Raw genomic sequence first — 21,928 nt, 5'->3', positions numbered from 1 at the left:
GGTGAAAAATAATGATGTGCATAAAATCAAACAAAATCTGCCCTGGGTTACACATTTTAAATACTCACCTGAGAGACCTCATTGATTAAACAATAAAAAAATCAATGGTGCTTTGATGTTTTTTGCAAAAAAGTTTTTTCAACTTTCACACCACTTGAGCCTTTGAAATATTACTGAGTTGAAAACTATTAATGTCAGCCACACAGATGTTCACAGTCTGTCTCAGCAGCCTGTCTCCCCGATCCTTTTACCATGGTCTGCCTCCAAATCCACTTGATTTTCTCTTTTCGTATTTAGACACAAAGATTCCCTAATATGAAAAGCCAGAGGCTGTTACAACAAAATCAGCTGAAAGAGCACATACACACAAACACACCCGCACAAACCTCCAGCTGTGCAGAGGTGGAGCTGTCACGCAGGCTGTGTTTCTACGGAAACAGCAGGTAGCCACAGGAGTCCCTGGTGTTTTTCCAACTCTCATCCTTTAGACACAGCTGAGGTCTGCTGATAGAAGAGACTGAGAGCATGGTTGAGTGTGAGAGTGTGTGAGTGTGTGTTTTCAAACGACAATCCCCACACAATTTGCCTCTGTGCCTGAGGCTACCATCACATTCACACCTTAGGACACGAAAATAAACTTGCCCAGTGCAGCTTTTGTTATGTTCCCTGGTGTCACTTGCAGTTTTTGTATGAAGGGGGGAGATAGCATGTCGAGTGAATTTTGTGCTGAGGTTAGATGTGCTGGAGTCAGCCAGATTGATCCTTGGTTCAGAGCAAAGAGCTTCCTGTGGCTGGAGATACAGAGCTTTTCAGGTCTCCTCCACAGCACTGAACCTTTGGACAAACAGAGTTACAGGCACCGAACTGAATCAACAGCTCCAAATTAAAGCTTTGTTGTCTGTAGGTATAACTGACGACAGCTGTACCAGTCCAGGCAGAGTCTGCAAAAACTAGATATAACAGTCCTATTAGGGAGTTGCATTGTTGTGATTCAGCAAATTCACACATATGCATTCAACCAATTCCCTCACCTTTTTCAAGACCTGCAGTTTTGGCAAATCTCCGCAACTTCTGTAAATTGCACCTTGTCTCCATTATTCCCAACAGGCATCGGCATGTGCAGCAAGTTTTTTAAACATTATAAAGGACACATAACCATCACTTATCTAACTCTGACTCGCTACATGTTGACCATAAATTACTGATAATGAATCTGTTTTGTGAGTGGTCCACAAAGCCACTTCGTTCTGCCTTACATTAAGTCTACTGACCAATCAGAGGCTGTGTTCCAAACTTTCCACCAAACACAAGCCTTTTCTCTTATCCATAGTTTCGTATTCTTTCCGAACACAAATTAATTAATAATCTGTATATATAATAAATAATATGCAGATTATTGCAAAATGTGCAAAACTAGTTTTCCATTTACTTCAGTTCAGTTATTTTTTGCAATTTTTTTAATCAAGGAATTTGGAAGTGATGTCAGAGGACAAACAGCTTGTTAAGCCAATAGATGGCTTTAATGGAGCGTTATCTCAGTCGCTTACAGTGGATGACTAAAACATCTTTGAAACTGTTTCAAAAAGTTGCCGGCAATCAGGCATTTTAAGCCACAACAATCACTACAAGATCCTCCAAAAATCCTGGAGACACTGATATGATACATTTAACAGCTGGTTTATTGTGGCTTTAAATAATTCTGCACTAACAAACCAACTCAGTGTGAAAGCGGTCTCTCATGTGTAGAACAAACAGGGAAGTATTACCCAACTTTGCAGTTCCTCTCGGCTCTACAGCCTCTTTTTGCTGTTTTAGTTTTCAATTCTTAGTTTAATAGCTGCCAGATTAGTTAGTAGACTCCAACTTTACTGTTGTTTCACTTGTAATACTTGATGGCGTTATGTAACCTTCAGGGCACAAAAGCTATAGGCCCTCCAGGAAATTTAAAATGAGGGTTAATATCTATCTTAAAGTCATCAGGTGACCTGAAACAGTGGCCTGTTGCACCAGCATATAAGCTGTGCACCATGTAAAAACTATTTCTTAAATTTGTGCAAAGTTAATCTAAACTGAACGTTGGAACTAGTTAGTTTGTGACTCAAGTTTCATTGTTTGGTTGCACCATGTATACATTATTGTCATTTCAACTAGTATAGTCCCAGAAATTACATTTTTACTCCATTTGGCCAATCAGTGAAAAGCTCTTTTCTTAATGGGTTGTTGATTAAGTATTGACTTTCATACTCAATTGCTCTTGAAGAGGCTCACAGTTGAGAATAACTGGAGTTAACTCCTATTAATCGACCAACAGCAATGTAAATGTCTCATGACGAAACATTCTGATAAGGTGATAATTAATCCACTGTATGAAATAACAACAGTGAGACTAAGTGGTGAAATTGCCAACTACAACATATGTTAATTTAGAGGTACTCTATTAACTGGCAGATTAAATTATCTCCACTTGTGATAAATGACTTCAGGAGTACAAATTAAAGTAGTCATGAGCTCAATCCTAAATTAGAAATAACATTCAGACTAGACGCATAGCTGGTGGAACCCAGTGCAGGACACTAATGAATTAACTTGCAATTATAACTTCATCCCTCTCCTAACATGTGCAGTACATTTTTCTACCTATCTTCTCAGATACATTGTTTTTAACCTATGTTACTAGTCTGTGCACATTTTTCACTGAATGACTGGTTTTGGAAATATATGCAAATTTACTTATTTAGTTGTGTATATAATTTCTTAAGATATGCTTATTTTACTTTCTTTAATTTTAATTGCTAATAACCTTTTAATAATTGCTATTTTATATGCTCTTGTTTACTTTATACTGTTTTACACCATCTACTTTGCTGCTGTAACACTTTGAATTTCCCCGTTGTGGGACGAATAAAGGAATATCTTATCCTATCTTATGAATACTTAAGTACTGTATGAATAATAAGCTTTGTATGTAAGCAAACAGTTCACTTTTACAACTTTATATAAAATGTCATATTTATGTTAACATTTGATTTCAGCATGTGGCCAAATAAATGTCCTTTTGCAGCCCCTGCAATACAAAATATTATACAATTTAGTTGTCTTTTAAAATGGCTGACTTGCAGAAAATATTGGCAAGCAGAGTTCTCACTCCACAAATATCTGGAGTCTCATCAATACAACAGAATAGTGCACACTAAAAAAATGGAGGAGATCCATTTTTTCCTTGACTGACTTCAATTTTTATCTTTATAAACAGCTTACGGCTTAAGCCTGCTCAGATTTGTTTGCCGTTCAGTCAAGGACACAAACACAGTTTTAAAAGTTTTTACTGCCCTGAAAGTCACAGATACAATGCAAGAAATAACCAAGTCTGGAACACGTTGTGACTCTGTGGAGGAGAAACATAATCAGAACAGTAGAAGTAGAAATATAGTTAGTTTTAAACCAATTGAAGTACGACATGTATGTCCTTGAAATCAACAGAGCAAGGACTCTGTTGCAGGCAAGCAGGCTACTGGTGGGTCAACTCTGTGACATCACACATGTTTGCTGCACTACAGCATAAAACAAGTGAAGCTGCTCAAAGCAAAAACAAACACAAGAACAAAAAAGGAGCAAATCTCCACAAGTCTGAAGTATTGTGGTCAGAGGCAGAGAGACATGCAAGGTTTCTCTCCTAGTGTCAACCGCAATCACGATGTGCTGCATCAGAACCAAGCACTCTATTCCCTTAGCCTTTCCCTTCCCCTCAGCCTGAGCCTGTTAGATAAGAAATGATAGAAAAAAAAGGGAGAATATGGAGCCAGAGAGAAATGAAGACAGAAGCAGCAAGGGAGCCAGAGACAAAGATCGAGGGGGGAAAAGAGCAAGGTAGAGGGATGCAGAGATAGCAAAGCTAGCTCTGGGAGAGAACGGAGATAAAGGAAGTGATGGTAGCCAAGGGGCAAAGCGAGACGGGGAGAGAAAGAGCAGGAAGAGAAAATGAGTGAGATTGTAGAAGGCCATGGGGATCAGCAGATTAGGCTGAATCATCTTTTAAGTGATGACCTTAAAAACACACACTCAACTGGATGCTAAACCCTGGGGCTTTGACTGTGTTTGTGTGTATGTCAATGTGTGTAGGTGTTTTCATTGGGTTGCATGCTTGTCTGAGACTACACACCTCACCGCAATTTGAAAAAATGCTGTAATGCTTTCATCATTACTGGAGGAGAAGTGGGATCAAATGAACTGAAATCAACAAATAAGTAAATTTTTTACATAATGCTCCACCACAGTATTCCAAATATGTGCACAACAGTATCTTCATCTTGCTTCATATTTAAAGCCGTACTTGTTCATATTTTTTATATTAACATTGCATCCAGTGTGTAAGAGGAAAGACGTCAAATCATATCAAACTATCACCTGCTACAGTATCTGTTGGCTCTACAGAATTTTAATCCCAAGTTAGCCAAGGAAATCTTTATGTATTGAACACATTTTCAGCAACTAAAAGGCATAATGAAACCGACTGTTATGGACCTGTTCAGCACCAAAGATCAAAATGAGCAATTAGCTACTCAGACAGCTAGCACGATAAAAGCAAAGTGTACATCAATCACCCAAAACATTCTGACCACTGACAGGGGAAGAGAATAACATTAATTATCTCTTTAAAAATAGTTTCTGTCATTGGACGGAGCATGTTAGGCAGAAAATGAACATTTTGTCCTTTAAGTTGATGTGTCGGGAGCAACAAAAGTGGGCCAGTGTGAGGATGTGAGCCACTTTGACAAGGGGCAAATTGTTCTAGTTTTCGGTTCAGAGTGTCTCCACAACTGCTGCTCTTGAGATGTGCCCAGTCTGCAATTCTGTGCCTACCAAAAGTGGTCGAAGGAAAGTAAACAAATGAACCAGCAACAGGAACGTTGACAGCCAAGGCTTTTTAATGAGCGAAGAAGGCTGGCCTGTGAGATTCAACCCAACAGAAGAGCTACTAGAGCTCAAACTGCTGAAAAGGTTAACATTATAGGACAGGAAGGTGTCAGAACACACAGTGCATCACAGTTGTATAGCCTCAGACCAGTCAGGCTGCTCATGCTGACCCCTGTCCACCATTGAAAGCGCACATGAGCATCAGAACTGGACCAAGGAGCAAAGGAAGAAAATGGCCTGAAGAAACAGGACAGTTCAAGGTGTTGACTTGGCCTTCAAATACCCCAGATCTTAATCCAATCAAGGTAATATGCTGTATGACTAAGTCTAATCAACGAAGACCCAACATTGTAACTTAGAGGATTTAAAAGATCTGCTAACATCTTGGTGCTAGATGCTACAGCAGCACACATTCAGAGGTCTTGTGGAGTCCATGTTTTGTCAGATCAGGGCAAAAAGAACCCTAACCCTTGATGAGCAGATGGCCTACACAGTAGCTTTGATTACTCGGGCCGCTTTTGATCGGAGTTTCAAAAATACAAAAAAATGATGTTTTTTTTCACTCCTTTATCTGTGACCTGTATCATTTCCTCATTCTTTATTTTGTATTTGCTTTATTTTGTATTCATTTCCTTTTTGTTGGAGTCGTTGTTAAAGGCTCTGTTTTTGTCATTGGCCAGGTTTGATAAATGATGGATTTTTGAGAATTCTGTTGATTTTAAGAAGATTTAATGAAGGGAAAGTCAGAGTATCTGATCAAATCAAATGAGACAACACAGTTATGAAAAGTCAAACATATCACATAACAGCCATAGTGGGAACCTGTCCATATTTGTGTTTGTTTCATTTTGCTCCTTATCAGTTCTCTGTGTGTTGTCTGCCTCCTTGGCTTCTTATCTGGACTGTGTTTCTGTGTGTGTTTTTTCTTTTGTTTTCTCATCAGACTCTCATTCATCTGCTCATTTGTCTCCCTGCTTTCTGCCCGCTGAAGTCACAACCAGTCTTTTTCTTCTTTTGTCACCCTTTGCATCTTTCTGCCTACAATTTGTCAGTCTGTCCCTTCTCCTTGTTGACCTGCTCTCTTTTTTTTGTGTTGTTTTATTTGCTCTCTGTCTGTCTGCTTTTTGCTTATGCTGTTTCTCCTTCTCTGTGTCAGTGTTTCTCCAGCTGTCAGAGTTTCTCTCTTTCTGTAAGTCCTTTTGTCCCTTTCTCTCTTTCTTTAACAACATCGTTCATGACTGTAAACGCGTGCATGTGTGTGTGAGTGTGAGTGTGTTTGTGTGCACTCTCAGGGTGTTCATGAGCATGCTGGAGCAAGCTATCTCTGCTGGTGTGTTTGCTTTACACCGGATGCATGTGTGCTATGACTGAATGTGTGATTCATTCTTCTCCGTCTGTTTGAGGTATGAAATATTTTTCAAAGATGAAATATATTTCTGTTTTGAGAAGTCTTTTAATCAGGGATATTGAGAGGAGGCTGCCATCAGTGCAGTGAAAAATCTTCAATATCCCAAAACTAATGAATTCACCTTTTGACCTTTCTTTTTCCCTTAACAGTAGATGTAGAGGAAGAATGTGAATGCATACTTTTAACAAACTGCAACTGTGTTTAACCCATTAAAATCTTACTACAACCAAGTCTGACCATTTATTGAACATGGTTGTACACTTACACTCACTTTACTCTATGATACAGTTGCAGAGTAATCCCAATGATACTCCTTATACTAATATAAGACTCTGTAAATCTTTGTGTGAATGTGATTGTGTTTCAGGTCCCGTCAGAAGACTGGGGCGGTGGGTATGGTGGTGGCAATGACAGCGGAGGGGAGATTCCGTGTCGTCGCATGCGGAGTGGCAGTTACATCAAAGCCATGGGTGATGATGACAGCGCTGACTCAGACACCAGCCCAAAAGCCTCTCCCAAGTCCACCCTGATTGCACAGAGAGACGCCTTCAGACGCTCTATCAGCATGGATCAAAGGTCAGATGTCACAAATTGATCAAAGCATTAGGTCAGGCAGGCCACAAAGTCAAGCTCAGCCCGCAGTACATCAGCTGATATTTATACCAGCCCATGTCAGCTGATATTTACACCAGCCCATATGAGCTGACAGCTCAGCCGGTTACCTAACCCAATAGCAAATGGGAAAATGAGCTTTAGCCTGCCTTCCTTTTTATACTGTGTCTGATTTTAACCGTGTCATATTGTCACTGGTGCCTGCTATGTTCAGTACTCTGAGGGTCTTTGCTGCTGCTCCCCCTGCTTTGGCTTTCATGCACATGTAAGCAAAAGAAGGTGTGCTTTCCCTGCCATAGGCTTTGGCATTCCACATTTGCACATGGAAGGGCAGGGAGCTCTCAGAATACAAACATACCGCCAAGAATAAATCATTGTATGGAAATAATAATCTTGACTGGAATACTGTTCAGTCAGACAGCCCACATTTTAATGGTCCAACATGTTTATTGCAACAGCAGAATATTGTTTGTGTTTGGCACAGAGGCTCCGGCCTCATCACTCTTCACTTTTTTTTTTACCTGCAGAAATTGAGGAGAAATGAGATCATTTTTTAAACCCCTAGTCAGAGCCTGCAGGTGGATGCTGTGGTTGTGGTGGCACTAAAAGTTGGAGCGCAGCACTTTTGGAGGGCACCAGTGGCTTTGGCAGAGTGGAGGCAGAGGTTGGAAATAGAATAATTGGGAGGATACGTTTGTCATGTGATTGTGAGAATCCCAAATGTGAAATCAGTGCAGCTACAGTTGCCTGCCTGAGCTAGCTGATAAGTGTCACTCTATTGTTTTTAAAACATGCTTTAGGAGGTTTTGTTTTTAATTATTTACAATACAGGACAGCACAAGAAAACTCACTCAAAGTCATGTTGCAGGTTTGCTTTCATTTATTTTTTTACATTCTCTTTACAAGTAAAATAATGTAACATCAACCTTTTGCTAACCCAACCACACAGATGTATGGTATAAAAGTGCTTTATTTGAAATGTGCCAATGTGCATGTGGTTGAAGATGGGGGATGGAGGATGGCTGACTGTCAGGAGCAGTTTTAGAGGAGAGGAGAGGAGAGGAGAGGTTGAAGCAGCTAGGACTGCGGTTGATTTAGGAAAAAATTAACTGTTATCAGGGTTAACATCTTTGTTAACAGATGAACGATTACATTATGGATTAACTCTGCCCACCTCTGCCTGCTATTATCTCTTTCCATCATAGTGTTGGTAAAACCATTTAACTCTTGCTATCAAGCAGCAGTTGGCACTTGTTTGTCCTCCATGAATGTTTTTTCTAAGCAATTCCAAATCATAATTTTATCACAGATGGCTTGCCTCTCAAATCATCCAGTTGGTGAGTGTGTGTGTGTGAGGGGGGTATACTAATGATGTCTGATGCTCCACTGAGTTGAAGTTGTATTCCTCCTGACGTGTTTCAGATTACTCCTGCAATAACCAGAGGCGCTCCAGGCAGCTAAACTGTGAGACGCCAAGGGCACAAATTCCTTCACTCTTCCTTTACCTCCCTTTAGAAAACAGCTGAGGAGAAATCGACCTCAAACTCCAACAACATCTTTTATTTCTCGTAACATCACATTAGAAGCTGTGTCTTACAAATGCTGGGTAAAAGGATGACATCATGGGGGTTATATTCTCGGAAAGCCCATTGTGGACTCATGGAGGATATTATATAACTGTCTGAAGGCTGAATAGAATTACGTAACATCGATGAAGTACCCCTCAGTAATATTCATATCATCATATGAGCATTAATATTGATTTATTTCCCAACACTGCACCATCAAATCAGTAACCAAGAAAGATGAAAGTGCAGTTGGGTTGTCAAGTCCAGCAGTGAATACCTTCATGACGGGGACTTCAGGGAACATGGGGATTGTTGCTGGACACATTCACACACATGGGGGTCATGTATTGAGGTTGCGACAGTCATAGTTGAAGCTGATTTTGTGTATTATTTGTGTATTTCAGGTACTCATGTAAGCAGTGTACAGACTCCTACCCCAACAGCCGCACTACACCCAAAACCCACACCCGCTCTCGTAGCTACACGCGCTCTCTGACCAGCTCACAGGTAACAAGAAATCAATTTAGCTGTGTTTATTATGCATGACTGCACCATTGTGTCCCTCTATAACCTTCCCTGTCTTCCTCCAGCTGGGCGACACGCTGAACCGTCAGTTTGAGGCGGTGTGTGAGACCATGTTCGGGGAGGTGGAGTCTCAAGCCGTGGAGGCTTTGGATCTTCCAGGCGTGTTCCGCACTCGCAGCCACAGCTATGTCCGCGCCATTCAGGCCGGCTGCTCCCAGGACGATGACTGCCTCTCTGTGTTCTCCATGTCCGGCCCCCAGGGAAGCATCAAGGGCGGGGCCGGTGAGTGCGTGTGGTCAGGTGTACGAATCAGTGTGTGATGTGTGTGAGGGGTGGCAGCCTGGTGGGAGAGACAGCAGGTGTTGCATGGGCTGTTTCCGAAATCGCCTACTATACTAGCAGTACGTACTGATATGTCCAAAATTCAGTATGTAGTAAGTTGTATGTGAACAAGAGCAAAAATCTGCAGTATGCCAAAACTCCCCGGATGTCTACTGATTCGGGAAAATATCTCAGTGTGCATCGGACCAGTCTTCCTCGCGTACTGTTTCCCATAATGCACAGCGCTCGTTCTGCTTTTTCTTTTTCCTCATTTTTTGACGGGAGGAAATCCGTTTTTGGGTGCTGTGAAAGTTATCAAATACATATAAACCACTTCCTAACTTTTTAAATCATAAATGGATGCTAAATAAGCATTTTATTTATCGGCTTCGCCGTTGTTTACTTCCGCTTTCCGAAACTGGAAATCCAGCGAAGTCTGTCTCAGCATGCTGCATGACAGATCGAACAGAACAGTCATACTACATACTAAATTCAAATGCAGTATGTAGTAGGCAATACCTACTGCCTACTACATTAGTAAGTAGTATGTAGCAGGCCGTTTCGGAAACAGCCATGGTCTGCTTACCACGACAAAAGCATGTTTATGAAGTTACACACTCACACATCCGTCGACGCGGCAGTGTCAAAGCTGCATGCGATGAGTGTATCCATTTTTCATTCTCAACCTTTTTTCTTCTCTATTCCTGCAATCTCTATGATCTGACTTTTTCCACCCCAGCCCTCTGCTCCTCAGCAGCTCTGTGTTTGTGTATATGTGTGCATAAGTATACCGTTGTGTGTGTGTGTGTGTGTGTGTGTGTGTGTGTGTGTGTGTGTGTGTGTGTGTGTGTGTGTGTTATTGTGTGTTGTGTGTTGTGTTATTGTGAATGCTCTTTGTTCTCTGTCTCCTCTTTGTATCTCATCTCTCCCATCATCCTCCCCTGTGTGATGGCTGGTTTCTGAGGCTCAGTATCAGGTGCAGAGTGCTGGTGATTATGAGGAGAGCCTAGAGTCTCCAGCTGCTTCTGTCACTACGTCTATCCGTTGACGATTTGTCTTTCTCTGCTTTATTGTTGCGTTTTTTCCCCTTTTCTCTCTGATTCACTGTTTATGTAAAACATTTTTGTGTGTTTAGTTTTTCTCTCCCTCGTTTTATCTTTATACTCATGCTCATACTCTATCCTCATATATCATACAACAGCAGTAATGTGTGTGACTCCAGAGCCGTTTTGTGCCTTGCAAGACTCAAAATCCCCCTGGAGTTTAATAAAGCCTCTGTAGAGTACATGCACTTTCACTATAGACATATACACAGCACACTTTCACCTGCATACACTCATCCTCCGATACTGAAGGTAAAAGCTTCATGAAAGCATCTTTAAAAATTGTAATGAGCAAGCTGGTAGTAAATATATTAGGAAAGAAATGCATTAAAGTTTAATCCCTTATTCCCTTAGAATAAACTGTTGTTGTGCATGAATGCATATGTGTTTGAATGAAGCTCAGAGAGATAAGGAAGAGACAGGATCTGCGCTTCTCATTTTAATATTTCTCTCCGGAAATTGCTTTATCTTCTTAAAGAGCAGAGTAAAGTTAGCTCAAGGGAAGAGGGTTTCTTTTTTCACTTCATGTCTGTGTTCCCCATCATTTCGCTCCCTGGGTTGCAGTGAATTCACAGAAAAACTGTTCTTTGTTGTTTGTTTTTTGAAAATAAGAAAGGCTATTGAGTTTCATTTAAAAATATTTCTGCTCAATCATGCATTTTCATCATTTTTTAATGATTTTATTTCTGTCTTTCTCTGTATTGGTTCACCTCCCTCTCTTTCAACAAATTTCCCTCTTTTCACTCATTGCCTCTCCTTTCTCCTGCTAGTCTGTCCCTTTTGTAAGTATCCTCTCCCCCTGCTCCCTGTTGATATAGTACCCATTTTGCTCTTAACAGTCCACTATGCCTCTGTCTTCCTTTCTCCTGCTCTTCTGACACTTCAGTCTTTCCTTATCGCAAAGGTGCTCCTCCCCCACTCCCACCTCGCATGTCCAAGTCTTCACTCTCGGTGCGAGCCCAGAGCAGCACCGAGTCCACGCAGGATGCCTACTTTCAGAGCAGCGGACAGTTGGTCCCAAGCTCAGGCCCAGGGCGCCCCAAGCAGCACAGCAACTCAGTGGACCTGGGCAGCTCTGACGGTCCCTCAGGTCGCTCCTCCAGAGGAGGATACTACACCTCTATGGGCCCTGGACGCTCCCGACAGCACAGTAACTCTGCAGAGAGCCTTGACGGGGTCAGGGGCTCTAGGGAGCTGGTCCCCTATGGAGGCGGACCTGGGGTTGGTGTGAGGGCCAAACACAGCAGCTCTGCTGACAGTCTGCTGGAGGGACCACCCAGGCCAGCCAGGGAGAGGGACGGCAGGGCTGGAGGCAGCCTGGGGAAGTCCACCTCTCTGCCTCAAAACAGCATAGTGCTGAGTAAAGCTGGGGGGCCAGATGATGGACGCAGGAAGTGGAGGCCATCCATAGCTGTGCAGGTCAGGACTTAACACTATTAAAATGAGACAGCAGTTATGTCGGTTAGTCTGTTCAAGTTTTTATTTTATTAGGTTATCTTTTAATCTTTCACAGAAGATCAGAAAGTAATGAAGAATGTCCATTACATGCATTGATTTGCTTTGTAGGCGTGACCAGCAGTCCATGTCAAAAAAGTAATCCAAACTGAAACAGTAAAATCTGAAAATCATCACTATTATGGATTTATTTTCAACTACACAGTAAAAGACTCGACTAAGTAATCAGCTTTGTGGCGTTAGTTATATTTTTTATCACATTTGGGCAGAGCTAGCTGTTTCTCTAATTGTTTCTCATCCCTATGGTCAGCTATGCTGTCTGAGTGTTGGCGTAGCTCAATATAGCATGGCTAATCAGAAATAGAGGTTTTAAAATTTGAAATAGAAGGACATACTGTATGTATATGACCCACTGTATAAAAAATGGACGTAGCATCCGTGACGTCATCCATCTGTTTTGAAGCCAATCGTCATCGGTTGCCATATTGGAAATGCTGAACACAACCAAACTTCGTCCAAGCTAGTGTGAGGTAAAGCGGTGGGCCCTTAGCCTTTTCGCTAACCCCTAAAGGGTGCCCACCAGTCAATCAAGTCAGCCATGCTCTTATTTAGGCAAAACTGGTGAGTTTCATATCTTTGAAAATACTGAGTTATAAAATAAATTGCCCCCGTACAGTGTGTGCTGGTAGATAAATGAGCTATTCAGACCTGATCCGTTTTTCTGAACCAGGCTGTAAACCTGTTTGTTATTGCTGCAAAGATCATCTTTTTTGAACTGGTGTGTATGTGGTTTCCAGTGTTTCTGTCGCCAGCCTCAAGCAGACGCTCGATGAACTGCAGTTTGTAACACTTCCACATGGGCTTCATATTTTAAGACCCGAGGTTTCTGCTTGATATGACCATATATTTCCACTTTCTTACCAGTGTTTTGATGAGTTGGATACCACTGTATGTCTGTTAAATTGGCAACGATTCCTGGCATAACACTGGAAACATGTTTGAGCAGCTGGCTGGTTATCAAAAATCCGTCTTTCAGTATGCTGACACATAATGTATTTCTCCAACCCCTTGATATTCTTGTACCTCAGCTTTGGTACACTTAGAAGGTCGTTGTTTTATGTGGCTGGTAGGCATGTTTTAAACATTTAGATTAGTTGTTTTAATGGTAAGCCATATGACTGATTGAATGATTATGGTACTTTTTTTCTTTTGCAGGTGGACAGTTCAGAGACTCTGTCAGATTCAGACACAGAGGCTAAAGCTCTCACAGAGGTCCACTCTATAGGAGTCCAAGTGGAAGACGACAAAAGGTAACGGAGACATTGCTCAAATAAAGACATGGAAGAAGTTTATCCTCATAATATCTTCCCAACTTGAACTGTGTTTATTATGCCTGACATTCAACTTGACTTAATTAGGAAGAAAAAAACTGATGTCAAAAAAATATGTCTGTTTATATGCTGATTTATCTTTGCCCAAAAACATGTGGCTTTATCAGGACCTTGGGCTTTACTCAGTAATTTATGCGAATAATTTTAATAGATAATTTCTAAAAGCCCTTTTCTCCCAGGCATCCAACAGCGTAGCCACCTATGGTTGATTTCAAGGCTAGATCCTATTATTTCATTTAACATTTCATCAGACATCACAGCTTGATCTGGGTAATAGTTTGATCTGAGAATGTCTGTTTTTCGACTGTAACCATGACTACTGCAAATCATACACTCCACATGACTTTCCCATGTCCCCCATCTCCTGCAATCATCACGGATGACAGTTTGACGTCTGTGAAGAAAACAGGAGGGCAATAACGGAAATCTGAGTCACACCTCACACCTCGCCAGACAGATGGGGAGGGGGGGAGGGGGGAGGGGGGTAACTTGTTATAGAGTAAACACTCATCACTGAGTCCAGTGACATGACATTTGCACACACTGGTGCGTCATATGCCAGAGGATTTAGCAGGGCTTATCACAACAGCGTGAGTAGTAGTGACTGCAATGACAGCATGAATATCCCTGCTCCGATAGGAATGTGTAATAACAAGAGGAAAAAATGTGATACTCTGTGTGACTGGATGGCTCAGGGCCTGCTGTGACTCCTCTGTGTTGCAGGCGGGCTCGTTTCAAACGCTCCAACAGCGTGACGGCGAGCGTGCAGGCCGACCTGGACCCTGAGGGCTTCCCAGGGCTCAGCATCGCTGTGCCAACGCAGGACAAGAGTCTGCAGTTTGGCTGTTCCTTCCAAAGGCACTCATCAGAGCCGGAGTCAGCTAGCCAGTACACAGAGTGCCACCGCACCGTCCATACACAGGGACAGTGGGCATACAGGGAGGTATGTCTGAGTCCTGAGTTGTTGACAGGTTGTGTTCTTGTGAGTCACATATACTTGTGCACGAGGAGTTTCCTCCTGTCAACCACATTTACACAGTGTTCTAAGATTTGCATGGTGTGTGTTGACATCTGTTAAAGTTGTAGAATGTATTCTATATGCCTATGAAATTACCTTTCCCTGTATTTTCTACATTCTTGTTTGCTGGTTTGTAATCTGACACATTTCTTACCAGTTGCTGAACCAGCTGTAAACCACTGGAACAGCTTTTACTTTTAACTAAAATGTGTGACATACATTTTCACTCATTTAGCATGTGATAGAAAAGTACTCCATGGAGCCTCAAATGGTCAAAAACCCATGAACTGGGTACCTGCTAAATGGAGAGTTTGACAACTTGCCCATAAATTGCTCAGAAAAGATCATAAACACCTTCTTCAAATCTGTTCAATAAACTCTTAAAATTAGCCTAGCATCAAGTCTGAAAACAGAGGGTAACACCTACCATAGATAAGAATAAGATATTAGGCAAAAACTAGCTAGGGAGAATTAAACTTAATAAAGCTTGTGAGAGAAACAACTATTTCTAGCTGTTTTGTTTCTTTGTACTTCTACTTTTGATACTTAAGTACATTTAATTTGAGCTACTTTAAGACTTTTACTCAAGTGTTTCTTTAAGGGGTGACTTTCACTTTTACCTGAGTAGATTTCAAGTAAGATATCTTTACTTTTACTCAAGCATGGCTTTCAAGTACTTTATACACCACTGCATTTTTGGCAGTACTTCCTCTGGCAAATTAATGAGGCTGGGCATTGGTACCTCAGGTCAATGGTTATTAGCAGCTGTTTAAAAGCTGGGCTGTACCACAGTTGCAGCAGGTAACATGTCTGAAGCAATATGGTCGGCAACTGCCTTGGTAATATTGGCCCACATATTACTTCCTTTTTATAAGGCACAGCACGGATAAATGAATTTGCAGCATGGACTGTTTTGGTTCCAAAAGCTGCAAGGCTTTCTAGGTTGCAGCACACAGCTCTGCACACTTCTCGTATTTGCACTTTTTGGCGCTGTTGTAAATGGTGGAAGAGATTTGTTGTGGTCAAACTTTCAGAAGCTTGTCTGAAATTTCACACTTGAAACATCTTCAAATAATCACTATTGTTTGTTTTACGGACCACCTCCTGTGGAGTTGCTCCCATCCTTATTGGACTCCATGACGCTGTACACAGCACTTGTTGTTATGAGGGACTGGGGTGAGGGGAAGGGCGGGTTTTTTTGTTTCAGTTTTGCTCAGAGTGAGAGAAGCAGGACAGGGTGAAGAGGGACAGCTGTTTTGCCCAATCTCTCATTTGAAATATATTGAAACATCTTAAAAACTCACAATATTTCCCAACCCTAGTGTGGTGTTTAAAGAAAAGAAATAAGAGTGCTATAAATTATTTGTATTCAGTGTAACACAACATATGCAGGGTTCCCACTCGTTTTCCAGAGATCATTTTCCAGGACATTTCCAGGACATTTTCATTGATGATCAAGCTGGTATGACCGTCTAAATCTAGTTCCTAATTTAGTTCCTAAATAGTCTAATATGTTCCTCTCAGTGGAAGTCTACATTGAAAGACATGTAGTCTATGGCTATCAATGAAATCATCTCTTACATACTTAAAAATGATGGCAAATTGATAATAGAATAGCCAGGGACCCCTTACAGGTGAGAAAACTGTCCATGGCCCCCTCATAATTGTAACACAGATTAAGCACAGTAGTGATGTGTCATGATCAAAAGCTGCGGCTCTGAGAGACGATGCTTTATAGTGAATCAGAAGAGCCGGCTCGCATCAAGAGAGAGCCGGCTCCCAGTTTTTTCCTTTCCCTCCTTAGCTCTCTCAGTGCTCAGCCCCAGCTCTGCTCACAGCAGAACTTTGTTTTGATTGGTCAGCATGGCGGCCATGCGGCCAATCATATGTGAGGATATAGGATACAGGTGATGGAGGGGAGGCTGTGTATCGTGGCTTCATCTGTTCCTTCAGAGAGAGTCTTCTTGAAGACCGGGAAAATACTCACTGAGAGGAGAAATCGGATCAGCCCATCCAAGCTGAGGCATCTGATTTTTCTCAATACCAACCTGAGGACATTAATAATGTTTGCTTGAGTTTGGCTCTGGTTCTGTTTGCTTGAGTTTGGTTCTGGTTTGGTTTACCTGAGTTGGTTCTGGTTCTGTTTGCTTGAGTTTGGTTCTGGTTCGGTTCTGGTTCTGTTCTGGTAAGGTTCTGGTTCGGTTCGGTTCTGCTCTGGTTCTGTTTGCTTGAGTTTGGTTCTGGTTTGGTTTACCTGAGTTGGTTCTGGTTCTGTTTGCTTGAGTTTGGTTCTGGTTCGGTTCTGGTAAGGTTCTGGTTCGGTTCTGTTCTGGTTTTGATTCTGGTTCACGTCTGGTTCGGTTCTGGTACAGTTCTGGTTCGGTTCTGATTCGGTTCTGGTTCGGTTCGGTTCTGCTTCAGTACTGGTTCGGTTCGGTTCCGATTCGGTTCTGGTTCGGTTCTGGTTCGGTTCTGGTTCGGGTCTGGTTCGGTTCTGGTTCAAGTCTGGTTCGGTTCTGGTATGGTTCTGGTTCGGTTCTGGTTCGGTTCTGATTCGGTTCCGGTTGGGTTCAGTTCCGGTTCGGTTCTGGTTCGGTTCTGGTTCGGTTCTGGTTCAGTTCTGGTTCGGGTCTGGTTTGGTTCTGGTTCAAATCTGGTTCGGTTCTGGTATGGTTCTGGTATGGTTCTGGTATGGTTCTGTTCGGTTCTGGTTCTGTTCGGTTCTGGTTCAGTTCTGGTTCAGTTCTGGTTCGGTTCTGGTTCGGGTATGGTTCGGTTCTGGGTCGGTTCTGGTTCAGTTCTATTAGGGTTCTGGTTTGGTTCTGGTTTGGTTCTGGTTTGGTTCTGGTTTGGTTTGATTCTGGTTTGGTTCTGGTTGAGTTTGATTCTGGTTCTGTTTGCATGAGTTTGGTTCTAGTTCTGTATGCTTTAGTTTAGATCTGGTTCTAAACCTAACCCTAATCCTAACCCTAACCCTAATCCTAACCCTAACCCTAATCCTAACCCTAACCCTAACCCTAATCCTAACCCTAACCCTAATCCCGACCCTAATCCTAACCCTAACCCCTAATCCTAACCCTAATCCTAACCCTAACCCTAATCCTTACCCTAACCCTAACCCTAATCCTAACCCTAATCCTAACCCTAACCCTAATCCTAACCCTAACCCTAATCCTAACCCTAATCCTAACCCTAACCCTAATCCTAACCCTAACCCTAACCCTAATCCTAATCCTAACCCTAACCCTAACCCTAATCCTAACCCTAACCCTAATCCTGACCCTAACCCTAACCCTAACCCTAATCCTAACCCTAATCCTAACCCTAATCATAACCCTAACCCTTATCAAAACCCTAACCCTAACCCTAATCACAATCCTAACCCTAACCCTAACCCTAACCCTAATCCTAACCCTAACCCAACCCTAACCCTAATCCTTACCCTAACCCTAATAATAACCCTAACCCTAATCAAAACCCTAACCCTAATCAAAATCCTAACCCTAACCCTAATCATAACCCTAACCCTAATCCTAACCCTAACCCTAATCCTAACCCTAACCCTAATCATAATCCTAACCCTAACCCTAATCCTAACCCTAACCCTAATCATAACCCTAACCCTAACCCTAATCACAATCCTAACCCTAACCCTAACCCTAATCCTAACCCTAACCCTAATCATAACCCTAATCCTAACCCTAATCCTAACCCTAATCCTAACCCTAACCCTAATCCTAACCCTAACCCTAAAGCTAATCCTAACCCTAACCCTAATCCTAACCCTAACCCTAACCACAACCCTAACCCTAACCCTAACCCTAATCCTAATCCTAACCCTAACCCTAACCCTAATCATAACCCTAACCCTTATCCTAACCCTAATCCTAACCCTAACCCTAACCCTAATCATAACCCTAGGATCAGGGTGAGAATGATTTTGTAACAGAAGAAATGCATACAATTTGGCATTATAGGGCTTCTCATAAAACACCGTACGTAAAGGGGTTTCAACACAAACTATTATTTTTTGCAAAATTAAGGTAAAAAATATACGGCTACAAAAGATCCTAAATCAAGAGCCGTTTGAGAGTCGAAAGAGCCGGCTCTCTGAAAAGAGCCCAACTACCCATCACTAAAGCACATGCTTACTACCATTTGCACTCTTAGTTTCCCTTGGAACTATTTGTATTGTAAAATGTATCAATGTAAACACTTCAGACCTGTACCATAGTGATAAACAGATAACACTTCAATTTGAATCAAGTAAATCCCACTTGTATACTTTAAAACAGAAGGTCATTTCATTCCTTGTGGACTCAACATGACAGCATTTATACTTTTCAAGTAATTGATCTTAAACACTTTCAGAAAATTAACAGTAACAAGACTCACATATCCCTTCGAGCCACCAAATGGTATCATAACAATGGTGCATATGCTGTTTTGTAATGACACAGCACAATTTTATAATTTATTAGAAATGTATTTAAATTATTTCACGGACCCCCACGCTATGGTTCGCAGACCCCCAGGGGTCCCAGGACCCCACTTTGAGAACTACTGAGCTAGAGTACGGTAATTGAGCCAAATGTACCATAAAACATAAACAATATACCCCTGTTTTCTGTGAATGCATGATTATGAAGTGAAGGAGAAAAGATGTGAAAAAAGTTGCGCAGTGTCGCTGTCTTTTCCAGCACAGCGTGCACTCAACTTTCAATGAATGGGGATGTGTTTTGTTAATAGGGTCAGGTCAAACGCAGCCATGTTGGAATCATTTTCCAGGACTATATGTAATTTTCCAGGACATTTTACTTTTTCTCCCATTTTCCAGGTGTTTTCCAGTACTGGAAAACTGGTCAACTGATTTCCAGGTTTTCCAGGTTTTCCAGGACGTGTGGGAACCCTGATATGTATAAGCACCTGAAGTCTGATAACGCAATAAGTTTTATCTTGTTCGCACAAGTTGTTAACCTTGAGGAACTTACCATCAGTTGACAGTTTTTCTGATTGTGTGACTTCAGTTTATGATATATTTTTATAATTGTTTCACTAGGACTGGTATTTTGTATGTAACATAATTTCCCTCTGCTGGGTGGAGCTCAGGGTTGCGCCCCATGTTATGTTGATATGTAACAAACTCCACTGAAGTATGTTAAATTAAGTCAGCTTTCCTGTGCTAAAGGGCCGTTTATTCATGTGGTATGTTTACGAGAACCATTTAACAACTCTCTGAGTCCTGTGATGATTAGGATAGTAGAGTGATTGTTGCTCACCAGGTTATGCTTTACCAAATAGGTCATAGCTACAACATTAATTTCAATGGTGTAGTAACGCCACAGTAAGTAAATTATTGCTTTGTGTGTTCAAGACTTTTCTTTATTAGCGGAATAAACAGTGTGTCGGAGCCAAAAGTGAATGTTTATGCCTTCTTCAAGACACATTGCACATCTGCTTACCAAACAACGTATTATCTTTAAGAACCATGAAATAGGAGACTTTCTAAGAACTAGTACAAAAAAGGTGGTGCTCTTAGGTAAAAGGAATGAGCAAATCTAGAAAAAAAAGAAGGGAAAAATCAAGGCACACAATCTTTAGAATCTGCTACCTTGGCCAGGTCTCTTTTATAAAAGGGGGTTTTAATCTCAATGGGACTTCCTCGTTCAATTAAGGTTGAATAAAATAAAGAAAGAAAAAGAAAAAATAACCTTTGTTAAACTGGCAAGCTCTAAATGTAGTAGATAATCAAAAACTGTCCATGGTGACAGGTTTCAGCATCCAGCCTCCATGAGGTAGTTACAGATCCATGTGGTGAAACAGAACTTATGCACAAAGGGTGATTGAACCCACAGGTGTGAGCACTTAGCAGTCAGAGTCCACATGTTCAAATTAGAGACCATTTAAGCCCTTCTCTTTCAAGGAAGCTCATGAGGTCACTAAGGCCAGTCCTTAAAGAAATAAAGGATATATACAAATATAGAAATATAACAGTAAAAATCACAGTGTCATAGTGTCTGTCTATAGATACACATATATGTATTAAAATACAAATATAGTACACAAGTATATTAAAAATGTATTTCCCCAGGACCGAACATTTGATCACTTAGCCAAGTTTCAGTTACAAAAAACAAACAAAACAAATGCTGTTTTGTTCAATCTTTTATTGTTTATCCAAGTTCCTGTGTAGGAGGGAGGAGGAAGAGTTTAGCCAAACTTTCTGCCAAACTTTATGATTTCAAGCCATTATTTCTGGTCCAAGTCTGCATGTCAAGCATTCCTCTCTGTTTATTGCAGGACTTCATCCAGAGTGGCTACACCACTGAGTCCATCCAAACAGACCCACGGCCCCACCAGCATCCACTCTTGCCTCAGCGTTCCCACTCCCCTTTGCCCATCACCTCTGAGCGATCCTGGGCGGGGACACCATCTCTGGAGGGCCCCCGGAGCCTGCCTGACTCAGGCCGAGCCTCACCTTGCATGAGAGATGGAGAGTTCTTCCTGCGTCTCCTGCAGACTGAGGTGGAGAGGATGGAGGGATGGTGTCAGAACATGGAGAGGGAAGCAGAGGAGAATGAACTGCCAGAGGAGGGTGAGTTTATGAGGAGGATCAAACGGATCAGAGATAAAGTGAAATGATGAGTAATTCTGATTTCTAAAATGTGCTGTTTTCTCTCTAGTCCTGGAGCTAATTCGAAATGCAGTTGGCAGTGCCCAGATGCTCATGTCTCAGAAAGTCCAGCAGTTCTTCCGCCTCTGCCAACAAAGTGTGGTGGGTTTGTGCAATGCATGAAAAATCATGACAGCACACATTACATACGGTGCATGATTTAGCTAAGATTCATTGTTGCTACAGGCTAAATTAGCTTGGCTGCAAAAACACTTCTCCACAAATGGGTTCAGTGTAAATGACTTATCTCTTTCTATTTTACACACGCTTATATACTATTTTCTTGTTGATCACATTTCATGACTCGTCTCCCTACCTGCCTAGGACCCATCAGCGTACCCCCAGCCCACCTCTCAAGACCTTGCAGGCTTCTGGGACCTTCTCCAGCTTAACATAGAGGAAGTCAGGGTCAAGTTTCAGGACCTCCAGAGGCTCAAGGACTCTAATTGGAGGCTCCCACCTGAAAAGAAGGTGAGACGCCCCAGGGTCCAAACAGCCCTGGTTTCCCCACAGCACTACCCCAGAGCTAAGCTGGCAGTGTGCAGAAGAGTAGCGCAGATGGTCGTGCCCTCTGAGCATTTGCAGGCTGTGAAAATACAGAATGGCAAAAGGAACTGAGCTGAGCTGAGAACAAGATGCTGGAGTCTTAAACCGCTAAAAATCTAGAAGCATGTCAGCATGTCTGCATTTAATGCAGCTGATGAACAGAAGACAGTACCTCTCTGTGATTTAAAGTCTACTCACTGATTAACTACATCTTTCTTGATAACAAGCTAACAATTGTTTCTCTTTTCTTCTTTTTCTTTTTACATCATCGTCTTGTACCTCTTCTTTTCCCATTTCATTTCCTATCACATCACCTGATGTCAATGCATGAGATAATCCATAATCCTTCCTTACTTGAATTTTACCATTTTGTTGGTGTTCTGAAATTTGGTTT

At 41.8% G+C, this 21,928-nt stretch overlaps 1 protein-coding gene across 2 annotated transcripts in view; it reads left to right on the top strand.

The window, feature by feature from the left end:
- dlgap3 (discs, large (Drosophila) homolog-associated protein 3) overlaps positions 1-21,928 on the top strand; it is a 40,352-nt gene that overhangs the window by 12,179 nt on the left and 6,245 nt on the right. The window contains exons 3-12 of one of the 2 annotated variants that reach the window (XM_034704240.1): positions 6,690-6,898; positions 8,907-9,009; positions 9,093-9,309; positions 11,222-11,233; positions 11,356-11,870; positions 13,122-13,216; positions 14,021-14,240; positions 20,616-20,910; positions 20,999-21,090; positions 21,313-21,459. In XM_034704240.1, coding sequence (XP_034560131.1) covers positions 6,690-6,898; positions 8,907-9,009; positions 9,093-9,309; positions 11,222-11,233; positions 11,356-11,870; positions 13,122-13,216; positions 14,021-14,240; positions 20,616-20,910; positions 20,999-21,090; positions 21,313-21,459 — 1,905 coding nt within the window. Of the gene's footprint in view, positions 1-6,689; positions 6,899-8,906; positions 9,010-9,092; positions 9,310-11,221; positions 11,234-11,337; positions 11,871-13,121; positions 13,217-14,020; positions 14,241-20,615; positions 20,911-20,998; positions 21,091-21,312; positions 21,460-21,928 lie in introns of both variants that reach the window. The other variant, XM_034704241.1, reaches the window with a different exon arrangement.

This window comes from Notolabrus celidotus, chromosome 16 (assembly GCF_009762535.1).
Source record: "Notolabrus celidotus isolate fNotCel1 chromosome 16, fNotCel1.pri, whole genome shotgun sequence".
Classification (NCBI taxonomy): domain Eukaryota; kingdom Metazoa; phylum Chordata; class Actinopteri; order Labriformes; family Labridae; genus Notolabrus; species Notolabrus celidotus.
Note: the sequence above shows the minus strand (reverse complement) of the source record. Positions and strands in the feature narration are given on the sequence as shown.